The sequence below is a fragment of the Anabrus simplex genome, chromosome 6 (assembly GCF_040414725.1).
Source record: "Anabrus simplex isolate iqAnaSimp1 chromosome 6, ASM4041472v1, whole genome shotgun sequence".
Lineage (NCBI taxonomy): Eukaryota > Metazoa > Arthropoda > Insecta > Orthoptera > Tettigoniidae > Anabrus > Anabrus simplex.
Window position 1 is genome coordinate 274376362 of NC_090270.1, and position 24477 is coordinate 274400838.

At 36.8% G+C, this 24477-nt stretch overlaps 1 protein-coding gene across 2 annotated transcripts in view; it reads right to left on the minus strand.

Moving 5' to 3' along the window:
• Polr3E (RNA polymerase III subunit E) overlaps nucleotides 1–24477 on the minus strand; it is a 125010-nt gene that overhangs the window by 40213 nt on the left and 60320 nt on the right. For both annotated transcript variants that reach the window (XM_067149305.2, XM_067149306.2), the window contains exon 7: nucleotides 20975–21177. In XM_067149305.2, the coding sequence (XP_067005406.2) occupies nucleotides 20975–21177 (203 nt within the window). The remainder of the gene's footprint in view (nucleotides 1–20974; nucleotides 21178–24477) is intronic.

A 24477-nucleotide genomic window follows, 5' to 3' on the forward strand; every position in this document is an offset into this window, starting at 1 on the left:
TCGAACCTACTCCCGGATGCTAGCTCACAGCCACGCGCCTCTACGCGCACGGCCAACTCGCCCGGTAATATCACTATAAATCTGGTGATATCAATGAAAGACTTTGAGCTTGCAAATGTGAGAGGATTCCATTCCCAAGAGTGCAGAAAAAGGGATGCTTGTATCATTTTTCCACACAGTATTTGGAGAAAAATTGTACCAGAGAGTTTAAAAAGGGCTTATACAACAATAGCAAGAGAAACAAGACAGTTACCATTACTATTTGGTCTCCCATATACACCTTTAAATGATATTGCACATAAATGATAAACATTGTAAGAGATGAACTAAACGAAGTTATATACTATAATACGGAGAAAGTGCATGTTAGGCGCATGGCTGCACGTGAAAGAATGAAAGCACTACAGCCGAGGTTCCCACCTGAAACGTGGAATGTCTACAATTCAGTTTCTATTAACTTGACCATGATGGTCAACTAACTAATGGTCCGCATTGACTTAATTATAACAGTTAATTATGTCCAGGTTCCGCCTAGTTTTGTGAAATCATAAGTTATGAATTTCATTATGGTCCGTATTGGCAATTGATCAATATCAATATACAAGCTAATAGTATTGAATAGGTGGACCCTTGCTACCCTTTGGTGGTAGTTGTGTGTATGTAAGCAAATGATAGTTTAAATAATAATACATTCGGGATTTTATTGACTAGGCGGAACCTGGACATAATTAATTGTTACAATTCAGCTCTCAACAGTGAACAAAGAAAACCGTTGAGGGTTAGCATAGTAAATTTCAGACAATGATGGTTGTGCATCACCCATCAGTATGGAAATTTCAACAGATATTTCAAGACAAGCAGCAAATACCACACCTGGGCTAATCTCTTACGGAGTTCTGATGTGTGTATTTCCCAGGTAAGTGTTGTATCTACATGTAGGCCTAATAATTTAACAGAATTATGGCAGTCATTATTTACAGTGCGATCCAATGCCTGAGTCATTAGAAAAATTATTTTAGCTACCTATATTAGGTCAGTTTTTGAAATACCACATTCTAGATACTCTTCTACACTATGCCTTGTTCCTTCAAAATTGTGACAGTATCCTGTTAAATGCACTTTTGTCTAATGTTCGAATTGCTAGTGGAAGCTTATTGTAAATCTTAAGCTATTGATAACAGTGGCTGTTTGTGCTTTTACTAAGCCTGGAGTGAGAGGAGTATCCAGATCATTCTTGTATCTTGTGTCGTGCATGTAAACTGTAGATCTCTCTTTAAATTCGGAAAGATTCTCTCTTACATGCATAACATTTGTAAGAATACTGTATATAAACAGGGAACTGTCATTATTTTTAGGCTCGCAAAGGAAGTTTTATAGGAGTCTCTAAATTCTAATCCAGCAATTAGACTGACTGCCTTTTTCTGCCAAATAAATACATTATTTCATTTAAGACTATTGCCCCATAACCTGATACCATACAGTAAATGAAGGTGAAACAAAGCATGATAGGATGCAAGTAGCATGTCCCGACTGATGCAGGTTTTCAGTTTCTGCAACAGATATCACATCCCGGCTAATCTCTTACAGAGTTCTGATGTATGTGTTTCCCTGGTAAGTCTTGTATCTACATGTAGGCCTAATAATTTAACAGAATTACGTCAGTCATTATTTACAGTGTGATCCAAGGTAAATAGGGTATTTTCTGTTTTAGTGATATTAATAGTTAATTGATTGTGATGAAACCAGTTTTCAGCAATTTTAACAGATGTGTTGACTTGGTTTCGTAGTGTTGTGATATCAACATTACTATTTAGGAAAGTTGTATCATCAGCATACAGAACTGATGTGTAGGGAACATTACATGCTAGGTCAGTGATATAGACCAAAAACGGGAAAGGTCCCAAAATAGACGCTTGTGGGACACCTGCTTTAACAGTTTCCATATCAAATTTTTTTATCACTTATTACCACCATCTGTTTCCTTTGAAGAAGATAGGATGCCATTAATTTCAATTCATGGCCCCTTACTCCATAATAATTGAGCTCATGAATTATGCGATAAACAATCAAAAGCTTCTGTCAGGTCAATTAATGTAGCACCTGTGACTGTTTTATTCTCAAAATGATTTAATATGTCCTTGATGACACATTCAACTGCTTTTATCGTTGAATGACCCTTTCTAAATCCAAACTGTTTGTTGTACAGCAAATTATTTTTGTAAAAGTACTCGAGCTGTATGAATATACGGGATTCAATAATTTTGCTCAGAATGGGTACTATTGTTATAGGGCGGTAATTTGATGGGCACATTCTATCTCCCTTTTTAAAGATAGGTAACACTTTAGACATCCTTAAACACTCAAGAAAATCACCCTGTCTAAACATTAAATTTATTAAAAATGTCAATGGCATCAATATCATGTCAATAACTGCTTTGATTGTATTGTTGGAGGGACCATAAATGTCTTAGGTACTAGACAAATTCAAATTTATAACAATACTTCTGATTGTTCGCAGAGTTACTTCCACCCACCTAAAACCATTATTCAATATTTTTGAGGGAAGATCAAAGTTATGAAACCAGTCTAAGAAATTATGTTTACTTGCATCCCCATCTGATGAAATGCTATTATCCTGATCACATGTGCTTTCATGTGCATTGATAAAATACCTATTACACTCATCAGGTTCTACAGGAATCACATCTTTGTTATTTAAAGTTTGACTAGCACTTCTTATGACGGACCATGCAGCTTTGCATTTATTGTTCGCACTTTGGATATACCTGTCATTTCCTGCAAGTTTAGCCTCATGTATATGTTTTTTATATAATTTCCTGTAGTAGTTTCTTTATCCTCTAAATTATTGTAATATCATTTTACCCAAATCAGGCGTAAACCAGTTTTTAACTCTATTTCTTGGTTTAGAGCTGTTGGCCTTAATAATTACAACTTTTTCAGGGAAAGATGAATTAAAATATAATTATGTTAATGAAATAAGAAAAGCAAAGTAGACATCACTCAAAGCATAAAGGCTAGTGCAGTCTGTTCTTATTAATTTGTCTTGGAATTCATTTACCCCTTTAATTGATATGAAACATCTGATGCATTTTAATTATTTTGATGACTCAAAAACTCTTCTCTTACAGCTAACTTCAAATTCAACCCAAATACCACCATGGTCTGACAATACATCTTGTCCTAGAAATGAATATTTGTAAAATTATTTATATGCATTGGTTACAACATTATCTAGGCATGCATTATTTCTTGTGGGTTCAGCATGTGTACAATATAAGTCATGCAATCTTAACATATTAAGTAAGTTTTGAGTATTTTGTGATACGTCTAAGATATTTATATTGAAATCACCAGCTATAGCAATCTTTTGATCATATTTACAAGTTAAATAAGAAATCAACTTCTCAAACTGTGATATAAATAATTTTACTTTGGTGTTAGGGGCACGATACATAGATACCACAACAAAATCATATTTACACAATCTAACAGCTACTGATTCACATAGATTATTAATGCAAAAGGAAAAAATATTTTTACTTCAAATTTAAGTGATTTCTTAACATATATTATAGCTCCACCATGAGCAAGTGGGAAGTCTCTAGTAAAAATACTTCCTAATTGAAAATCATGAGGTATACATATAGATTGGTCTCATCTCTAGTCAGCCAGTGCTCATTTACACACAAAATATCAGTAGGCCTTTTATTGAGTATTACAGTACATCTAATTCATCCAGTTTATTTCTAATTGACTGAAAGTTAATGTGAAAAATAACTATGTTGACCATGATCATTTCTAGTTTTGTTTCTACAGGTTCACTGATTTTATTGAACTGATGAGAACCTTAGTCTGTCTACCTTGCACATTAACACTATTCGTCCTATACACTCTTAAAAGTATCAAAACTGTATAGGCCTAGACAGCCGTAAGTATTAATCATTCCTTGACTCTAACACAGATCGACTGATCTACATCGGTCACTCTGTCTAATTTTTTAGAGGAATGGGAGAAGTTTTACATTCTACATCTTGAATTGCATTAGCAAACTCTATTGCACTATTTACAACATACCTTTTTCCCAACCTATTTAGATGCAGACCATGCCAGGTGTAAAATCATCTTCCTAAATTACTTACATCTACATATTTTACATTCTTGAAGTGCCTACATATTTTCAAAATTTCTTCATTAACCTTGTTTACCTCCTTGTTAACACAAGACCATGTCAGAAGATCGTGTCTATGAGGAGCCGAAAATACCACAACGTTGGTGTGATGCAACTCCTGTAGTGTTGATCTGAGGGAAGAGATAATTCCTCTTGCATTATTTCTTCCCACGTTGTTAGTCCCTGCTAGATAAACAGCAACCCCCGTAGCTCCTACATGTTTACAGTATTTTTGACTTTCCGAGGTTATGTCATTAAAATTTGCACCAGGCTTAATCACAGCAAAAACATTATGGTTACTGTTTCTAATTAGTTCTGTAGAAATATTCCTCCCCTGACTATTGGCAAAACATCTTATCTTCACAGATTTCTGCGAGGTTTTGCAACTTTGTTTTACAAGATTCTTGTTACTTTCACTTCAAAGTTCCAACAAATTTACTTCAAAGCTGTTATCTACAGATTCACAAGTACCACTTGCTTTCTGAAGCCCGCATATTTTTCCGGCACCGATTCCCATCGCCTACAGTTTTTAGGCCTAATTGTTTAAGGTCACACAGGTTCATAATTCAAATCCAACTCGAGCTCTTTCCGTATTGAAGATACAATAAGTAAACTCTTTCAAGATTAAAATTATTTGTGTCCACCTTTTCAATACAAATATGGTTAAATTCTACATAATACATGTTTCATTCATGTAGAATTTAACCATTAAAAATATATATTTGTATTGAAAGGTGGACACAATAATTTTACTCTAATCCACAGTTCAAATACTTACTCTCCATCACATTAATCATATCCTTAAGTGTGTCATTTTCAGCTTTAAGATCCTCAATATCATTTCTCAAAATATTTATAACTTCCAACGCATTTTTATACTCTATATCTTTAGATTTCGAGCCGCCATCACCGATAACATTCGCAACGCACTGATCACAAAACCAGTCTTCAATTGCATTCATTTTTTCCTCCCTGGGCCTCTGCCCGCACTTAAAATGCCACCAACGATAGCACAATTTACACAGGATGCCGTTTTTAACTGTTTTACGGCATTTATCGCACTTAACATCAAGTTTTACACTTACTTTCTTGGGAGTAGACATAACCATGTTCACATTACCAGATGCCACTTTACGCCACTTAAAAACACCGTTCAAAGGAGACAATCATACAGTGAGGTATAAGAAGAGTAATATCTCAATGAACAGTAAATAATAATTGTAAAATGCCAAATTCTACAGAAAATTTATTATTGCAATATATGGATACAGTGTGGACAAAAATAAATAGAACAATAAACTTTGGACAGAAATTCCTGGACAAAATTGGTTTGGACGAAATATATATTGAAGGACAGAAAACTCTAGATGAACATCCCTGGACAAAACTGAATGGACAAAATTTATGTGGATAAAATGTCCCAACAAAGTTTATCTGGATATAATGTCCCACTGGTTGGACGAAATGTCTGCTAACCAAATGATGATATTCAACCTTGTAGTTGAAACACTGAACTAAATTTCTGCTCAAAGCACTTGACTTACTAAACATATTTTAAGATTAAAAGTTTTTACAAATTATTTTCAAAAAGCTTTGATCTTTGTAAGTGTGCTAAAAATTGTCTGATTCAATAAAATGGTGAGCACTAGTCTATCATTTAAGAGTACCCTACCATTCCTCACCTAACATCAATTAATTCTCTCCAGATATAGACAGAACTGAGAAAAAGTGTGAGATTTTCAAACAATACAAGAATACTATACCTCCTCTCAAAATCAGGAGATCAATCTCAGCTATCAGGAGAGTGGGAAGAAGGACGAAAATTCAGGAGTCTCCCACTTAAATCAGGAGAGTTGTCATATCTGTAATTAGTGTCAAGTAGATTTTAAAAATTCTTGTTTTGGAACTTTTTCTTCTAAAAATCTGTCTTTTGTTTTTGTAATCAAGAAATGGAATGTTTCAGAACTCTACTCTAACTGAAAACAATAAACAGTTAATAACTGACAGAAAAGCAATATTCCACTAATCTGTGTTATCTTGAAAATCTGTAAAACTATTAGCCAACTACTACATTCTATAGAAAAAGAAAAAAAAAAGGGGGGGGGGGGGGGGGGGCTATGGCAAAAGACAACTTACTGCCTATAAGAAGTGAAAAAAACTAAGCGTTCTCACACATATAATTATGAAGTTTTTCAGTATGTCAAATCTAATGCAAGATTAATTAGGAAATACCTGAAAAAGAAAACGTAATTAATAACAGAATACAGTATATCTGAAAAACATAACATTTCATTAAAACCACAATGACATGTTATGTTTCTTGAAAGAACATCAGATTCTATCAAAGCACACTTTTAATTATTGCTTAAAGGAACTGATAAATATAATTAACTAGTATAAAAACACTTGATAGTCCATTGTACAACTACTTAATAAATGTGAAACTGTGCGACTGATTTCAAGGGTGCCCTCCTATTAGGCTTCCTCTTTCCTCATGTGTCCAGTGTGGTCACTGGCGTCAGGTCAGGTCGAAAAGAATAGAAAATCATTAAATATAAAGGAGACAAAAGAACTACACTTAGTGAAAATAATCCAACCAGAATAATCTCAACAGTCAATAATAATAATAATGATAATAATAATAATAATAATAATAATGTTATTGGCTTTACTTCCCACTAACTACTTTTATGCTTTTCAGAGACGCCGAGGTGCCGGAATTTAGTCCCACATGAGTTCTTTTATGTGCCAGTAAATCTACAGACACGAGGCAGACGTATTTGATCACCTTCAAATACCACAGGACTGAGCCAGGATCGAACCTGCCAAGTTGGGGTAAGAAGGTCAGCACCTAAACCGTTTGAGCCACTCAGCCCGGCCCTCAATGATCTCACACACACCTATAATATCCATACTATTCACTCTATAAGTCGCATATCAGTAAAACACAGTAATTCCTGCTCCATTTATATTTTATATTTTATTAATTTACTTCACTTTCCAAAAAAGTTAATATACAAATAAAAACAAACTATAAGAACATTTCCATGGAAAATGGTGATGCCACCCAGAGGACGACATAACGGAAAGTTTTTACATACTATCCACTTCATTCCGCATTGATATTGTAATCAAATAAGAATTATATAAAAACTTTTCCACCTGATCGATACTTTTATTATTTAACCTTAGGCTAAATTATGTCATTAAAAAAACTGCAGGACATGTTTCAACTACTTGGCAATCATCATCAGCTGCTTATCTTATAGCTTAGGCGAAAGAATATAAAAATATTTGATAATTAAAATTTTTGGTAAAGAACACTTAATGGTGAGGGAGGGTGAGGGGGGTGGGGGGGGAAGGGGGATGTTAAAATTAGATGTACAAATTAAAAAACTATTTCTTAACATAAAACTTCCTTCTATGGCACTACATTCGTTCTTCATTAGTTTCAGCTGTGTTTCACTCAATGCACAGTTCACTTGTCTTGATTATGTGTTGTCCTTCATTTTTTTAGATCATTCTTATTGTCAGCTAGAAGAATTTATGCTAACTATGGTCGAATTTGTTCAGTATTTCACTTAGACGGATAGTTTGAAGTACGACCCCTATTTAATTGTTCGTTGTGTAAATTTATTCTAAATCTTTAAAAGATTGGCACATTTGGTGTGACCCCTGTCCAATTTATTCTGGTTACGGAGTTTACTTGTTTATTTCCTTCTCTACCGTCTTCGACCTAGTGTAATAGCTAACTCATTTGTATTATACATTTACTCATTTGGGACAAATATCCCTTTGGAAATCAACATCTGTATTATCTGATGGCCAGGCAGGCATCAATTTTTGGAAATGAGACATAGCTCTCATAGTGCATTGGCACTGCTGGTGGCTTCAAGTTGCCTATGCAGTGGCCTCCATGGTATGCACTAGCCTTGCGTCTTCGGTAGTGTGCTAAGTCCAAGCTGATGAGCCTAACTTAGCACACGAGGGCGAAACGCAGGCAACCAAGAATGAGTTAGCTGGAAAATTTATAATGTCCAATAACGGACCATTATATTGGTATAACAAGCCAGCTGGCGTGATGCCAGGCAGTCCACACTGAACAGCTGAGGAAAGAGGAAGCAAAATACGAGTGCATCATTGAGACAAGTTCAAACATTTCCACATCTATAAAGTTTACAATTAATCAATTCCAACTAAACATTTTTTTAAAACTTAAAAAGTGTGATTTGACAGAATATGAAATTTGTTCTTTCAAGAATGAAACATATAGTCTTGTTTTTAATGAAATGTTTTCTTTTTCATTTATTATCTAGTTTTATTGATCTTGCACGAGTTTAGAAGGACTGAAAAACTTCAAAATGACATACAATTGAGAATGATTTATACGTAACTTAGATCAGCATAATTCCATTTTATACGTACATTTCTGTAGGTCCCGACACAACTTAAATTATGTTAATTAAACCTCATTTGTATATAACCCATTTAAACACAATTTGGTGTTATACACATTAATTTTCGTTAAATACAGTTTATTTGTATGTAACAAAGTTAAAATGATGTCACCAACACTACTTCCGTTGATCAAAACACAGGCAAGTAAATAATGTGATGCATTAGAGTAAGCTTTGTTGGCAGTGAGACTTAGCTGCAGATCTCAGAGGAATGTGGTGTGGTAATGTAATGAAGGTCTTGGGAAGTAACCGCGTGGCATTTAACGAAAAGAGAAATATTATGAGCCAGACACCCATTCGTGGAATACAGTTGATACGTACGTAACAGAGTTCAAATAACGCCGTAGATATAGGAATTTCCTGATGCCAAAATACAAGTGAGATAAAAATGCAAGCGTTAGAGTCGGCATTGTTGGTGACGGGACTTTAGTTGCCGATATCAGTAGGGTGTGATGGTATAGCAAAGGTCGTGGGAACTGACCACGCAGCATAAAGCTACAGTATAAAGATTACAAGACATGTCTGGCACGCAGGGCACTTTTCCTTACCAACTGTAATCAAGTTTTTTTTTGCTAGTTGCTTTATGTCGCACCGACACAGGTAGGTCTTATGGCGACGATGGGACAGGGAAGGGCTAGGAGTGGGAAGGAAGCGGCCCAGCATTTACCTGGTGTGAAAATGAGAAACCACGGAAAACCATTTTCAGGGCTGCCAACAGTGGGGTTCGAACCTACTATCTCCCGAATACTGGAGACTGGCCGCACTTAAGCGACTGCAGCTATCGAGCTCGGTCAAGTTATTTAAATGAGACTCATTAAAATGATGCAGACAGCTGATATTTGCCGTATTGATTACTAAAAACTGAGGGTCTATCAGCAGAAATTGTAAGTTACTAGCAGTCGGCCATGGAGAACAGAAAGAAGGAAAGTTACACAGGACAAGAAAATAAAATTTATATGATAAGTGGGCAATCCGCATAAAATTAAAACTGAAATGGCTGGAATTTTAGGAACAGCTTATACTACATTTTGCACAGTCATTAGTAAAAGAAACACTCTTTCAGACACATATTTTAAAAATTTTGAGTGCAAAATCAACTACAGTGATTAATAATGTTTCAAACCTGATATATTAAAAGAATCAGTAAAAATTACATTGCTAACTTCTTATTCCTGAAAATAGTGAAAATTATTTCAATAATTATATGGCATAATATCTAAACCTTATTTATAAGTAATTCTTCTTATTTTATTTTTATTGCTTGAGAACGGACTATACGTTTTCCCTATTCAGGGATTACCATAAGACAAAAGCTACTGTGCTCTTCACCTTGAAATACGTATAACTCAGGTCCAACTAGGGGCCGGTTCTACCACCTACCGGTAAAGTAGCGCGTAATTTGCCCTCTGCGTAAAAGGCTGTTTCCGTTCGACCACTCCCAGGTAGCGATATCGGCAGCATAAATCGTCATTACCCGGCGCGTAATTTATTGGCCACTTCGAGGACCCGATAAGACTTTAACTGCCGGGCAAGTTTTGAGAGCTGAACATTATTAGCTGTATTTCTGGTGACATACAACTGAAATTAGCTTAGTATACTGAAAAAAAGCATTATACTGTAACAGTGATCGATATTGTATTGCAGGATTTTGAACATTAATGCTTCCTTAGAGTTGCAACGGTTACACCAGCCTCTCGCATTGATAGCGTAGGGAACACATTTTACACGTCAAGCTTTCAAAAATAAACTCTAAAAGGATATAAAATCGAAACCTATTTGGAAATAATTTCAAATGAGATTTAACGTTATACTTTTTTCAGTTTTCAAACTCCAGGTATAACTTGTTACTATGTAGCCATATTACCTCAAGGTACCTCGTAGCGTAGTGGCTAACGCGCTCAGTTCATAATACGAGGTTTTCAGGTTCGAGTCTTCATTATGACGAATCTTTTTTTCCTCATTATTAGCGTTGTATTAATCTGTATGCCTCTTTTCATACGTTCTTTTGTTAATAACATATTTCATTGAAATGTTTAATCACAATATTATGTCTACTTTTTTTTTTTTTTTGCTAGGGGCTTTACGTCGCACCGACACAGATAGGTCTTATGGCGACGATGGGATAGGAAAGGCCTAGGAGTTGGAAGGAAGCGGCCGTGGCCTTAATTAAGGTACAGCCCCAGCATTTGCCTGGTGTGAAAATGGGAAACCACGGAAAACCATCTTCAGGGCTGCCGATAGTGGGATTCGAACCTACTATCTCCCGGATGCAAGCTCACAGATTATGTCTACTAGGAAAATGCTTTATATGTGTGCTACTTATAGATAGTGATGATACGATTAATATAGCATACCGTATAGGACTGTCGCCCAGGTAGCAGGTTCCCTATCAGTTGTTTACATGGTCTTCTTGTAAATTATTTAGAAGAAATTGGAAACTATTCCATTCCCTAATTCCACTTCCTATGATGGATATTTACCCCGATTAGTTCTTTAACAGTACGGTACCTTCCAACTTTATCTTCATAAACATTAGAATGAAATGCATTATAAATAAATGGAAGCATGTGGAACTAAACGAGGTCACAGAGCTAGGTGCAAATAGAGCATCGTGGAGATACTTAATCAATTCACAGAAGCCTGCAGATAGAATGCTCAAAGGCATTAAGTCCGTAAAGAAGATGTTAGGTGTATATACGTATATGGAAGCGCGTGAAAGAGTTATGAACAACGGCAGGGAACTAAAATATTTGTTAATGTAAATTAGAAATACGATGAAAACCTGCGTACCTTCTATTACGCAGCGAGCGATTTGACCAATCTACTACGAGAATACTTTCCAAAAACGCTGCCTGACATGACAGGTTATAACTGGCATAAGAAAATGTAATCTCGAGATTTTAATCCCAATTAGGTATTGATTTTAAAGCTCATAGATTAAAATTACGAAAGCCTGACATAAATAGTTGTCCATAACTCTTAAGACTCCCCTTATTACGCTTTTTGAAGATAATCAACAGATGCAAGCACAGGAAAATAAGACAATCGAAATGAGCTTCATACATCTGACGATAGATAGCAGCACACTCGAAAGCGAGAAGTCGCTGAAAATCAGTCTAGCCAACTCCGTATATCGGTGTCTAGCTCCTGGTAGCTACCCAGTGCTTGCGCGGAGGTGGTTGCACGCAACGCATAGTACCAGCTGCTTTACACCCCCAGGTAGTTTACCTCCCGGGCAGCTGCCAGCCACTTTACCAGCAGATGGTAGAACCGGCCCTAGATTAACTAAGTTGAAACTGAAAAGGAAATGGCTTCCATTATAACAACAAAAAACTAAGCATGAAATCACATTTCAACATTCATAGCATGCAAAATATTTCAAAACTCATTTTTATATCCCGACATAGCCTGAATGCAATTATTCTTGCCGTCTTACTAATAAACGGTGTATAACTTTTATACAAGGTTTATACACCGTTTACGCGAAATTCGTTACTAATAAACCGTGTATAAGCCTCCTGTGTATACATCTGTTATAGTTATTCACTGAATTGCTTATACAGTCCAGGACCCTTGTATAAGCGTTGTATAGCAGCGTGTAGCGGAAAAAAAGAAACGAGCGAGCAGTTTATTTTCGTGGTATTTATTGTCGACAGTAATATAATCGTTGTAAAATATTCGACTTATCCATTTAACATTGAACACACGTTGAAAGAATGACGATAACGTTGATGATCTTCACGATATTTTAAACATAGAAGACATACGGTACCGTACACCATTCAGAGGTTATGGAAGCTAGACATCTTCGTAAAGTAAAACACTTTAAAGAGACGGAATGACAATGAATAACTATAAAAGAAATAATGGTTGGGCGTATTTTTGTGTAAAAATATGTTACAGCTTAATAGACCTTTGATATTGCGAGTTTATTATACACTATCTGCCCCTACAAAGATCTTTCTTAATTGAGTACCTACCGTATACAAGGGGACATATTCCTCGAGATAAAAAGTGGCATAACTTGAAAACCATACGTAATATGATTTCCATACTTTGTAGTTGAATACGTAGAAATGTGATGTATAAATGCCTAATAGAAACTTTTTTGATCTAACCTTTCGTTTAGCTACAAAACAGGTTTTCCTTTCTCCTGAAAAGTAAGGATTTTGGAATGTGTACCCTTTTCAACTCGCCGGTTCAATTACAATTGCTTACGTTTTCCGAACTACCCCAGTTAGGAGCTTTTGATATTTTCTTAAGCTTTTCCATTTCTTTTTTTAGCGTCCATTACACAAGCAAGCTGAAGAAATGTTGATATCAATATAAGTCAATTTCCAGCTGTCTCACGGAATGACAATGAATTAACTATAAAAGAAATTATGGTTGGGCGTATGTTTGTGTAATAAGGTGTTACTGTTTAATAGACTTTAAATTGCGAGTTTATTATACATTATCTGCCTCTACAAAGATCTTAGATCTTTCTCAAATTTGAGTATAAAAAGGGACATATTCCTTGACATAAAAAATGGTATAACTTGAAAACCGTACGTAATATGATTTCCATACTTTGTAGTTGAATACGTAGAAATGTGATGTATAAATGCCTAATAGAAACTTTTTTGATCTAACCTTTCGTTTAGCTACAAAACAGGTTTTCCTTTCTCCTGAAAAGGAAGGATTTTGGAATGTGTACCCTTTTCAATCCGCCGATTGAATTACAATTGCTTACGTTTTCCGTACTATCCCAGTTAAGAGCTATTGATCTTTTCTTAAGCCATTCCATTTCTTTTTTTTTTGGCGATCATTACACAAGCAAGCTGAAGAAATGTTGATATCAATATAAGCGAATTTCCAGCTGTCTCACTTAGTGCTGCCACTGCCTTTTCGATATGCCGTGCTACTGTGCGACTTTCCGGAAAGTTTTGCTCGTAGATAACCAGCAGAAGCGATCATAAAGGCGGTGAACGTGCGAAATACGTCAGTGAACTGCAGGAAAAGATTCCTACTCCTTGGAACGAGTGTATACGTGCTGTGTAGTAATACAATGCGTATACCTCGTTTATTAGTAAGAAAAATGTAAAACGCTTATACAGGGTTTATTCACTGTATAACTAAACAAGAGTTAAACAACGGTATAAGGACTTTTTATTAGTAAGACCCTTGGTTTATTAGCACACTCATTTTTTAGTTTCCTAATTGAAGCATACGTTGCACAATGTTATTTAGCTATCTGGAAGTTAACTAACATCAAATTATGATCAAGGGTTGTATTTATTACATCAGAAACATCGTCACAATTATTTTCCCATTCTACATCAAAATGTTATTAGATCCTGCAGTAAAGCTGGATGACACCATGCTGTTTGTAAATCAGCTGTCACTCCTTCCAAAGAGAATACAGAATTATCCCGCTTTGACATTTTCCCGGCATTTACAACATTTTTGTTGGCCCCCTCAGATTCCCTATGTTTGCAATGTATTAAAATCTTCAAATTTACGTTTACGACATTTTATGCTTTCTGCCATTTATGTCACGTCATGCTGTTCGAGACTGGAAAATAAGTAAAATCGCGTTGCAACTAACCTATAATGCTTCGAGTAACCATGGTATGACGACCAAACCGGACAGCACGCACTTTACAACACATGGGTGAAACTAAGCTGATTACGAATATCAGGGGAAGCTATGTAAAACACATAATTCTGATGAGCGGGTTGCCTACCCAACAAATTTACTTTTTATATATTACCAGAGAAAGAAAATTTATTGTGTGTTAAATAATTCTATAGCCAATCTTAATCTATCATGGATACATGTTCACACAACATAAAATGATGAAGGCTGGAGTTGTTCAGAGGTGTGAACAGAGAGAATAATGTTGCTCTGTAATATCTCTCTCTCCACACCAGAAAACATTCCAGGTTTTTGAGCAAGTGTCTGAATAAAGCTGAGCACCTTGAGCAGTACTTTCATTCTATGCCATCACTAATGTAGTTCCAAGGTCTGACATCTAATATTTTAAATTCAAATATCTATTATATGTATAAGACCAAAATGTCAGTTTTATGTGCAAATTTATGTAAAACTTGTACTTTAAAAAATATGCTCTGTCTGGCAGGCAGCCTTTAAGTTGAGGAAGTAGTTCAAATAAAAGTAATTAAAAATATTGCAGTGCCATACACGGTCTCTCATATGAACTAAGACCGTCGAAGCAGAATTTTTACTCTCCGATACATAAGCTCCAGAATGGGACGCGCACGCATATTTCTTGACCTTGCAAGCAGCCTGCACGTGTTCGAACTGGCAAGCATCAATTGCCAGTCAGAATCTCAGCTGTAAACAGGGTGAGACAGTTTTCATTGCAACACCGTATTTTTGTATGTAAAAGTTCTGGTTTCATCTTAATGGTCAAGTTAAAAGTCGTAAATCTTGCTAATGGTGTGCAGAAAATCCTGATAGTGTTTATAAGATTCCTCATTATGATAGGAAGATTGGTGTTTGGTGTGCTGTTAGTGCAAGACGAATAACTGGGCCTACTTTTTTCCTAGACGGCACTAAATGCCGAGATGTACTAAGATATTTTGACAGTTCTTCCATCCATTAACGGAAGAAGAAAAATCGTGTGGGTGGTTTCAACAAGATACAGCCCCTGCTCATACAGCAGAAAATTCCCTTTTTACCATCATGGAAGAGTATGTAGACAGAGTGATCAGTGCTGGTCTATTTCCCCCTTGTTCTCCAGATCTAACTGTCTTATTTTTACTTGTGGGGTAAACTGAAAGAAAAAATGTATTGAACAAATCCTCACACATTGGAGGAACTAAAAGAAAACATTACGAATGAAATCAGAAACATTACAGTGGCAAAACTCACTCGCGTCAGCCAGAATGTGGTTACCAGATACAATGCCTTCCCAGGAAGGATGACACTTCCAACATCTTTTATAAGGTAAGATTTCATATAAGATTGTATATAAGCTTGAAGTAGGGTGGCTGAGCGCGACATAAGTTCGGCTGAGGCAGCTCCTGCAGCGCAGAGTACAAACACCGTGCGTTTGGTATTAAATAATATCATGAGAGACCCTGTATTTGTTAGCAAAGAAGTAACATGCAGTCATATTTTTATCCAAATAGATAATTTTTAATGCATTTCTTCGATCCTTGATTATCAACAGATGATATGACATAAGATTTACGTAAAAAGACTGACCTAAACTACTAAACAAAAATACGAGTGAAAGAGCGATTGGATTAAATACTACCATAAGAAATTACCACTGATCATAAAAGGAAAAGTTAATAAGAGGTAACTTATATTGATGAAAATTTAGTACTTTAAGTGTTCAGCCCAATACAAACTCACTGTCATCGTCGGCAATTACTTGTTTCAGAGTTTACAGATTTCCCGGCTAATAGCTCACTTCAATTCACAGCAGTATATGTTTAACCTTCCGGTGACTGTACAAGCCAATTCTTGCGTATAAAATACGTCCACACATTGCGTAGCTGAGGAACGGGGGAGATCTTGGCTGGGTTTGGCGAAGTTTGTGTTCCTGTCACTTAATATCTTCATGCCTGCAACGTTCCTTCTTCGAAGTGTTGAACTGAGGCACAGACACTTTGCCGCCAAAGTAAACAGTCTTTGGCAAGTGTTTCCCAGGTTTGTGGGTTTATTTCTGCCATCTTTAAGGTTTGTTTCAGTTGGTCTTTGAAACGTCTCGGGTGTTTAATGTTAAAAACTTCATAACTGGTCCGTATTGAAAAAAGACTTACAATTAAGAGATGAAAGTATATGATTTTCCACCTGTTCAATACAAATTCAAATGTGATATACATTGAAATGTCACATTTTATTCATAAATATTAGGGACCGGTTTCGGCATATTAGGCTGATGATGGCATAAATATGCCGAAACCGGTCCCTAATATTTATGAATAAAATGTGACATTTCAATGTATATCACATTTGAATTTGTACTGAACAGGTGGAAAATCATACACTTTCATCTCTTAATTGTACGTCTCAGGTGAGCACACCGTGGTCTTGAACTGGAGCAAAGTTCACCATAGAGGATCTGGCACGGTAATCTGGTGTTAATCGTGCACATGTCCTGCCTATCTGAGGCGATGGCCAACGACCAATGCTTCTACACTCTTAGCACATGCTTACTTGAGAACTTCAACATTAGAGACAGTTTACCCACTTGATGTTCATGATGGAACGCAGTTTTTGTGCTCCAGCCTTTTGATGTGACGGCAGTATAAGGTCCACATTTTGCAGCCATAGAGAAGTGTAGAGATGACTACAGCCTGGTACACCATTAGTTTTGTGCAAATTGTGAGGTTTTTATTTCTGAAGACTCTATGTGATAGTCGGCCAAAGGCCACATGGGCAGAACGAAGCCCGTTTTCCACATCCTGTTCTGAAGTACAGCTCTTTGACAAGATACTTGAAGTGTTCAGCCCAATACACAATTCACTGTATGTAGTCATTTTAACTACAGAAAGGTACTGGTACAGAGTAAACTTTAACTGAGAGAAAATTTCTCCAAGTTCTTCAACAATGCTGAAGAGGAAACTCTAATCTGTGTACATGCAGTCCTCCATGATTCCTGGAGTAAAAATTAATCTCGCCTATTAACTCGTTACGTTTATCACTAACATTTGGGTAGTGAAGAGGGAAGGCCTTTCTAACTCTGAATGGAGGGACATTTTTAAAATGAATGCTATGGTCTCACCTGTACATTCTCTTCCTGGATGTTCCACCAGCACACACCACTACAGACAGTACAGCATATACGAAACTCTCCCTCATATGCTCAGGAAGTGTTCCAGAGGGAAAACCTTACAATTTGGACAGCAAAACATAACATGTGAGCTGCTGGCCAATGCTCCTCTTAGTAGAGTATTAAAAGTCTATGAAGAGGTTCATTGTTTGGCCAAGAACGTAAGCTTCAAATGAATCAACATCATGGAGAAAATAGCCAAGTTAGACGTTGGAAGCGATGTATGGAAGTTACTAGAATCATAAGTACCATTGAATGATGATTGATTCAACTTGAGCAGCACGTTAAACATGTTGTTACACAGACGGAGCCGGACGAAGTGTTTGGGCAGCGGTAAAGGAGGCGAGGGGAAGGAAGGAGGCGGAACACCTGCAGGGGGATGGAACTAAGGTGGGGCGGAAGGATGGGGTAGTGGGGGTAATTGACTGGAGTGTGTATTCCGGATTACTTGGAAAATCAAACTGTTTTTCGATAGTTTAGTATTTTTAAGCCAATCGATTAAAAGATTGAAAAGGATATTGGGTTTCTCGTAAATTTCATTTAAATTATAATTGGGGTTGAAGTATTGATCGCAGCTGATGTAACAACTTTCAATAATATTCATTATGGGTCCCTTGTTTACTGTTTGAAGAACTTCCATATCTTGTTCAATGTCTGTAAATTTGTGATTAGTGTCGTGCATATGTATACCCATGGCGGAGAACTTATTGTGTTTCATCGCGTTGACGTGTTCTGAATATCTAATCATAAAGTTGCGTCCTGTTTGTCCTATGTAAAAGAGCTGCTGCATTCGTTACATTTTAGTCTATATAATCCAGATTTGGAGTAGATACTGGGGTATTGATTGATAAAATTGATAAAGTTGTGTAAAATTTTGGAAGTTCTATTGTTAGTTTTAAATAAAATTCTTTCATTGTGTTTCCGGAAAAGGTTGGTGATTTTGTGGACGTCGTTATTGTAAGTGAAGACTTGAATAGTATTGACCTATACATTAAATTCACACTAGAGTCAGAAATCAATAAAGCAATTAATTTTCAAGAGATAACCATTATTAGAAATACATCTGACCTGTCTTACAAAATATACAGGAAACCTACACAAACTGCTAACACTATCAACAAAGACTCCATACATCCCATAATGCACAAACGTGCAGCATACAATAGCATGGTATATCGAGCTTTTGCCATACCCATGGAGGAGAAAGATCTTAATAACGAACTTAATACCATAAGGGCAATTGCCAAGTTCAATGGGTACAACAGGCCGTTTATAGAACAAATAATAAACAAATATACGTACCAGCCTAAAACCAAACTCATAAAAGAAAAAAAAAACTCCAATTTCAACCACCATCACATTAAAACGTCTTTGTATTGAATAGGTGGACCTTGAAGGTATTTCATTTTACTGTAATCCCACTTCAATACGGAACCAATGAAATTCATAACTATAAGTAAACAGATAGGTCTTATTGCGACGATGGGACAGGAAAGGGCTAGGAGCCGGAAGGAAACGGCTGTGGCCTTAATTAAGGTACAGCCCCAGCATTTGTCTGGTGTGAAAATGGGAAACCACGGTAAACCATCTTCAGGGCTGCCGACAGTGGGGTTCGAACCCACTATCTCCCGAATACTGGATACTGGCCGCACTTAAGCGACTGCAGCTATCGAGCTCGGTGGGGAGGGGCTGGCTTTAAACATTAATTACATGAGTTAAGGATCCTAATACTTACATTCAGTTTTACAAGGGGAAACTTCATCAGTTCCCATGAAAACTTCTTACGAGGTCAGCAAACCTGATCAGCCAAAATCATCGAAAAATCTAATAACGCCAAGCCAAACAACAATCAACCACAAATAATTCTTAAATTCTACTCTAATAAAATAAAGCACATTAGATACAAAAGCATCCAACATGATGGCAAATCGCTTGTTTTTTTTTAATCTTCCATTGTAATTTGGTCACCAGTGTACAGTTTGTAGTAAGTTTACAGGAAATCTTGTACTGTGCAAATTAGGACTACATCGACTTTTAAAGGTTATGTTGAACTCGAGAATATGATTTCGGATGTATAGATTCTCAAAAGTCCGCAAACGCTTTATGTCCAATTCTGCCCATCACCAATCAAATAAGAAAGAGAAAAAAGTGTCATCAAAACTCAAGAAATTTCCATTATTCATGACCTTGAGCTCAACTGGAAAGCGTGCTCATTGCACAAGCCAGTATGTGTGGAAAATGATACAAACTTTTAAAATGTTATGCTGTGCAAATAAAACTACTGCAACTTTTATGACATCTTAACACAAAAACGTAAACATACAATACTCCATCTTATATTAGGACCAAAACAGAAATAGGCAATCCCAAGACCTCCAACGGTTTTATGTAAGGTGCAACATCTGTTCTGGTCTTGAGAAAATAATCATATCCGATAATATTAAAATATTGCCATTAATGCTTTCACGGCTCGTACTTATAGACATGATATTGTAAAGGGTTTTGGGCTTATGCCGTGTCAAGAAAATAAAGTGAAATTCTTAACGTTTTGCAGAGCACAGTTCTCTTTACAATATCATGTCAATATTAAAATACTTGATTCATGTTAAGGAGGAGCAATTTCGATTTCTGTCTGAAAGCCCAGTGACTATACAGTGCCCTGAGGGAATTGCTGAAAACCTTCAATGATATAATCGAAAAAAGTAAAAAAAATAAACATTAACACTAGGCATAATGTGCAGATGTTTTACAAATAGGAACATTTGATGAAACTTGTTCCATCTTCAAGTAGAACTTTTGAAATGGACTGTCTCCTAATTGTTGTGGGCACTCTCTGCTTTATGATTTCCGAGGATTCCCTAAACAATATCGGCCAAATGCAATGCTAAGATGGTCCTTTATGCAAGTTTGTTTTCTAGTACAGTACTTGCTCTAATTATCATAGTGACGGGACATTAACACCAAGATCCATAGGAATGCCGAAACCGTCCTTTCGTGAAAAATACTTGATCAAGGATTTAGCGTTGATGGGACTGAAATTTCTGGACTGTTGATCCGGGAAATAGTTTCTTAAAGGAACTATAACGCAGGATTTTTACCACATGAACAATTAGGATGCTTGCGGGACCTCATTTAAACTAGTAATTTGGGAAAATGTAGTTTCCAGGAATGGATAACAGAGGTTTCACTGTAAAAAGAAAAAAAAATCCTCTCATTAATTTGTGTCCTTAAGCAAACCCAATTTGGACCAGATTGGATAAATGAATCAATCAATTAATTAAATAAATAAATAAATAAATAAATAAAAAAATAAATAAATAAAAAAAATAAATTAATAAATAAATACATAAATAAACAAATAAATAAATAAATTAAATAAATAAATAAAAGCCTGATTCAAGTGTGATTTATACGAGGGGATATCAAGGGTCAAAATAACAGAATGGTCTGACACCACACGCAGTTACTTTTTCTCTGTTCTCCTTAAGACTAAGTTCCTAAGTAAACTTATTTTATAAAAGATAGTGTAGTACACTCACAATATAGTCTCTCGCTCGGCACATCAACTCTGCAGGGATTCCACACATTTCGCTGACTGAGTCCTTTGGGTAGAGAATATCACTGCGCACAACCCAATTACCTCGAACAAGCACTGCCACTTGCTGGACAGTCCTTAACACATTCACCGCGTCCTGCCCGTGACCAACCAGTGATAACAACTGAGAGAATGGGAGTAATTTGGCTGCAACACAAAAGGACCACCAACAAATAAAAAAAATGTCTGCAGAGTAATTATGAGAAAACAACTCTGTGATTACTACATTAGCGATCTTCAGGAACCACAATTCAACCCACAATGTACAGTCACTGTTGTGTCTACAGGTAATAACATATTTTCAATGGGTTAATGATCATAGAACATAAATGTAATTTTATAAGTTCTTTCACTTAACAAGTAAGAATGGTATTCTTTATCTCTCTAAAAGCCAACGATTATAGGAAGGAATCTAAATTTAAAAACTTACTTATACTGCTCTGACTACATCTACACGACATATACTTTGTGGGACACCAAATAATCCAATATGAAATGGTAAAGAAGTGAATGCAACCAAAAAAAAAAGCAAAGGATTCTCTCCAAACACTACTGACAATTGTTAGGAACAAAATATTTATTATTTCCCATATAATCAGTACATATTTTGCAGAATAGCAGAAGAATAGGCAAGCCCAATATACAGATTAGGGCCGATTGCAGAAAAGGTATTTACACAATGTTTACGGTTAAACAATATCTAAGTAGGGTTGTCGCATTGCAAAGAAGTTATTTATCACTTAGACACTGTCTAAAACCGATGTTCAACCGGCCATGTTTAAACACTGCCGAGAACACCGTTTAGCCTCAAATCTTAGGAGTGAATCACAATTAGAGGTTATGTACTATGAAACATATGACACAAGGGACAGTCTGGTAACTGTCAACTTGACTACAATTCTTGGCAACTGATATATTTTATTATATTTGGAATAATTTCCCTGGAATTATAGGTCACTTCGACTACATCTATATAAGAATTATTTATCCCGATCGTCAGAGGGCTGTCACATGCATCAACCGGAAGGGATTCTGTTCTTACATTTACTGCCAAGTAAGCACACGTAATTGTGAAACAAAAAGGTACATTGTGTGTGTGTGCGTGAGGGGGGTTTCCTTTGTGGAAAATTGTCGCATTAATTCAGGTATATTTCTGGATTATGTTTTTATTTTATTTTTACAAATAGCTTTGCTTTACATCGCACCGACACAGACAGGTCTTATGGCGATGATGGGATAGGAAAAGGCAAGGACTGGGAAGGAAGAGCTGTAGCCATAATCATCGTCGTCGTCGGCTGTAACTCTATCTGAGTACATCTTCCTGCATACATTGACCAGTTCAACCCAGTTTATGGATGTGTTTGCGATGACTAGATGGACCAATCCTGGCATAAAACATACGCCCACACAAATCACACTGAATGGATGGAGGAGAGCGAGGTTGTAATCGACGGAGTTTTCTTGCTTGTTGCTTGGCCTCTCGATGTCTGCGGCATTCTCTTTCAAACAAGTTGACAGTGGTGGATGTAGTGTTCTGCCACAGTGAATGGTCCACAGCACATTATTCCCATGTCTGTATATCTATACCAGATGTCTTCATGATGTTTTTCAGCTGGTCCTTAAAACACTTAAGAGGGGCTCCATGAGGTCTACTGCCAGACTAAAGTTCACCACAAAGAATTTGGCGGGGAAGCCTGGAATCACCCATGCAGTGAACATGGCCTAACCATCTCAGTTGATGAGCAATGATCATTGCCTCAATGCTATTTAGCTGCACTTTGTCAAGAACTGCCGTGTTGGTCACATAGTCCTCCCACTTAATATTCAAGATGAATCTAATTTTCTGTTGGTGGAAGCGCTCAAGCGTTTTTGATATCACGGTGATAGTGTCTAAGTTTCACAGCCATACAGCAGTGTGGAAATAACAGCTTTGTACACCATGAGTTTGGTATGCAGTTTTAGGTCCTTATTCATAAAGACTCTGAGTATTAACCGTCCGAATGCTGCATGAGCAGCCCCAATTCTTTTATCAACGTCTTGTTCGCAGGCACACCGTTTAGACAAGATGCTTCCAAGATATGAAAAGTGATCAACCTGTTTCAGTGTTGTGCCTAAGATGGAGATATACTGAACTCAGGAAGAGTTAATCCTGGGGCAGGTTGTGGAAGTACCTTCGGTTTTTCGCATTAATGGCAAGACCAAAGTGATCACATGCAGGCGATCACATTGTCCTTTAAGTTCCAAGAAATGTGATTTCTTCTTCACATTGGAAGAAGGATCTTGAAGATGGGCTTCCCGTTTGGCATTGATCAGACATTTAATTTCTTCATTATTTTCATCAAACCAGTCCTGTCTTTATTCCCTCAAAAAACAATTGTTTCCTCAACTGACTTAGTGATGACCTTCTGAAGCGTGGCCCATGCACGATTTGTACTATCACTGCTGACTGGATGACTAGCCAGTTTGTTTGAGATTGTATTTCTGTAATCTGTAGCAATGGATTCAATTTGAAGTTTACAAGTATCGAATTTCTTTCTGGGCAGGTTATGAATGGATCTTTTTGGTTTGTGACAGATTGAGATTCTCAACCGGCAAAAACAGGGCTTATGATCTTTCCAGCAGTCATTGATGTTTCTTGCAGTCTTTGGAACAAGGACATCTTTTTTATCACATTGCCTGGTGATGATATAGTCATGGTTGTGCCAGTGCTTTGAGCGAGGATGCATCCAAATGGTCTTGTAGCAATTAGGCAGCCGGAACTGAGTATTGGTAATGAAGAGTTCATGTTCAGCACATAAACCAAGGAGCCATGTCCATGTTTCCCCATCACACTGCCCCATAATTGGTGATCTTTACCAACTCTGGCGCTGAAATCGCCAAGTAGTAAGAGTTTGTCTCTTGGTGATACTTTGGTGAAGGTAGTGCTCAGCACGTTGTAGAATTGGTCTTTAGCTTCTACATCAGCATTCAAGGTGGGAGCATATACGGAGATGAGTGTCATAGATTTGGCCCAAAGAGTGGGATTTGGAGAGTCATAATTCTTTCACTGACAGCGGTTGGAGTTTGCTAATAATCATTCACTAATGTGGTCTTCACAGCGAATCCCACACCACAAATGCAGTGCTCTCCCTCATCTTTTCCCTTCCAGCCTGAGCTGAACTCTGTAAGTTTACCTTCGCTGGACAGTCTGGTTGCACTTAAGGCAGCAATATCAATGTTCATTCGTCCAAGCTCATGGGTGACAAGCGCTGTTCTTCTCTCAGGTCCGTTATTGACTTTCAAACCAAGTAGGGTTCAAACATTCCAGGTTCCTATAATCAAAGTTTTGGTAATCTTCGTTTTTCGACCGCATAAGGGACCCGCTGGGTGCGGCCTCCCAGCCAGCTGAGAGTGTGACTACTGATGTTTAGCCCACGTTTTCTAGGGCCTTCCCCATTCAGGGTGGGC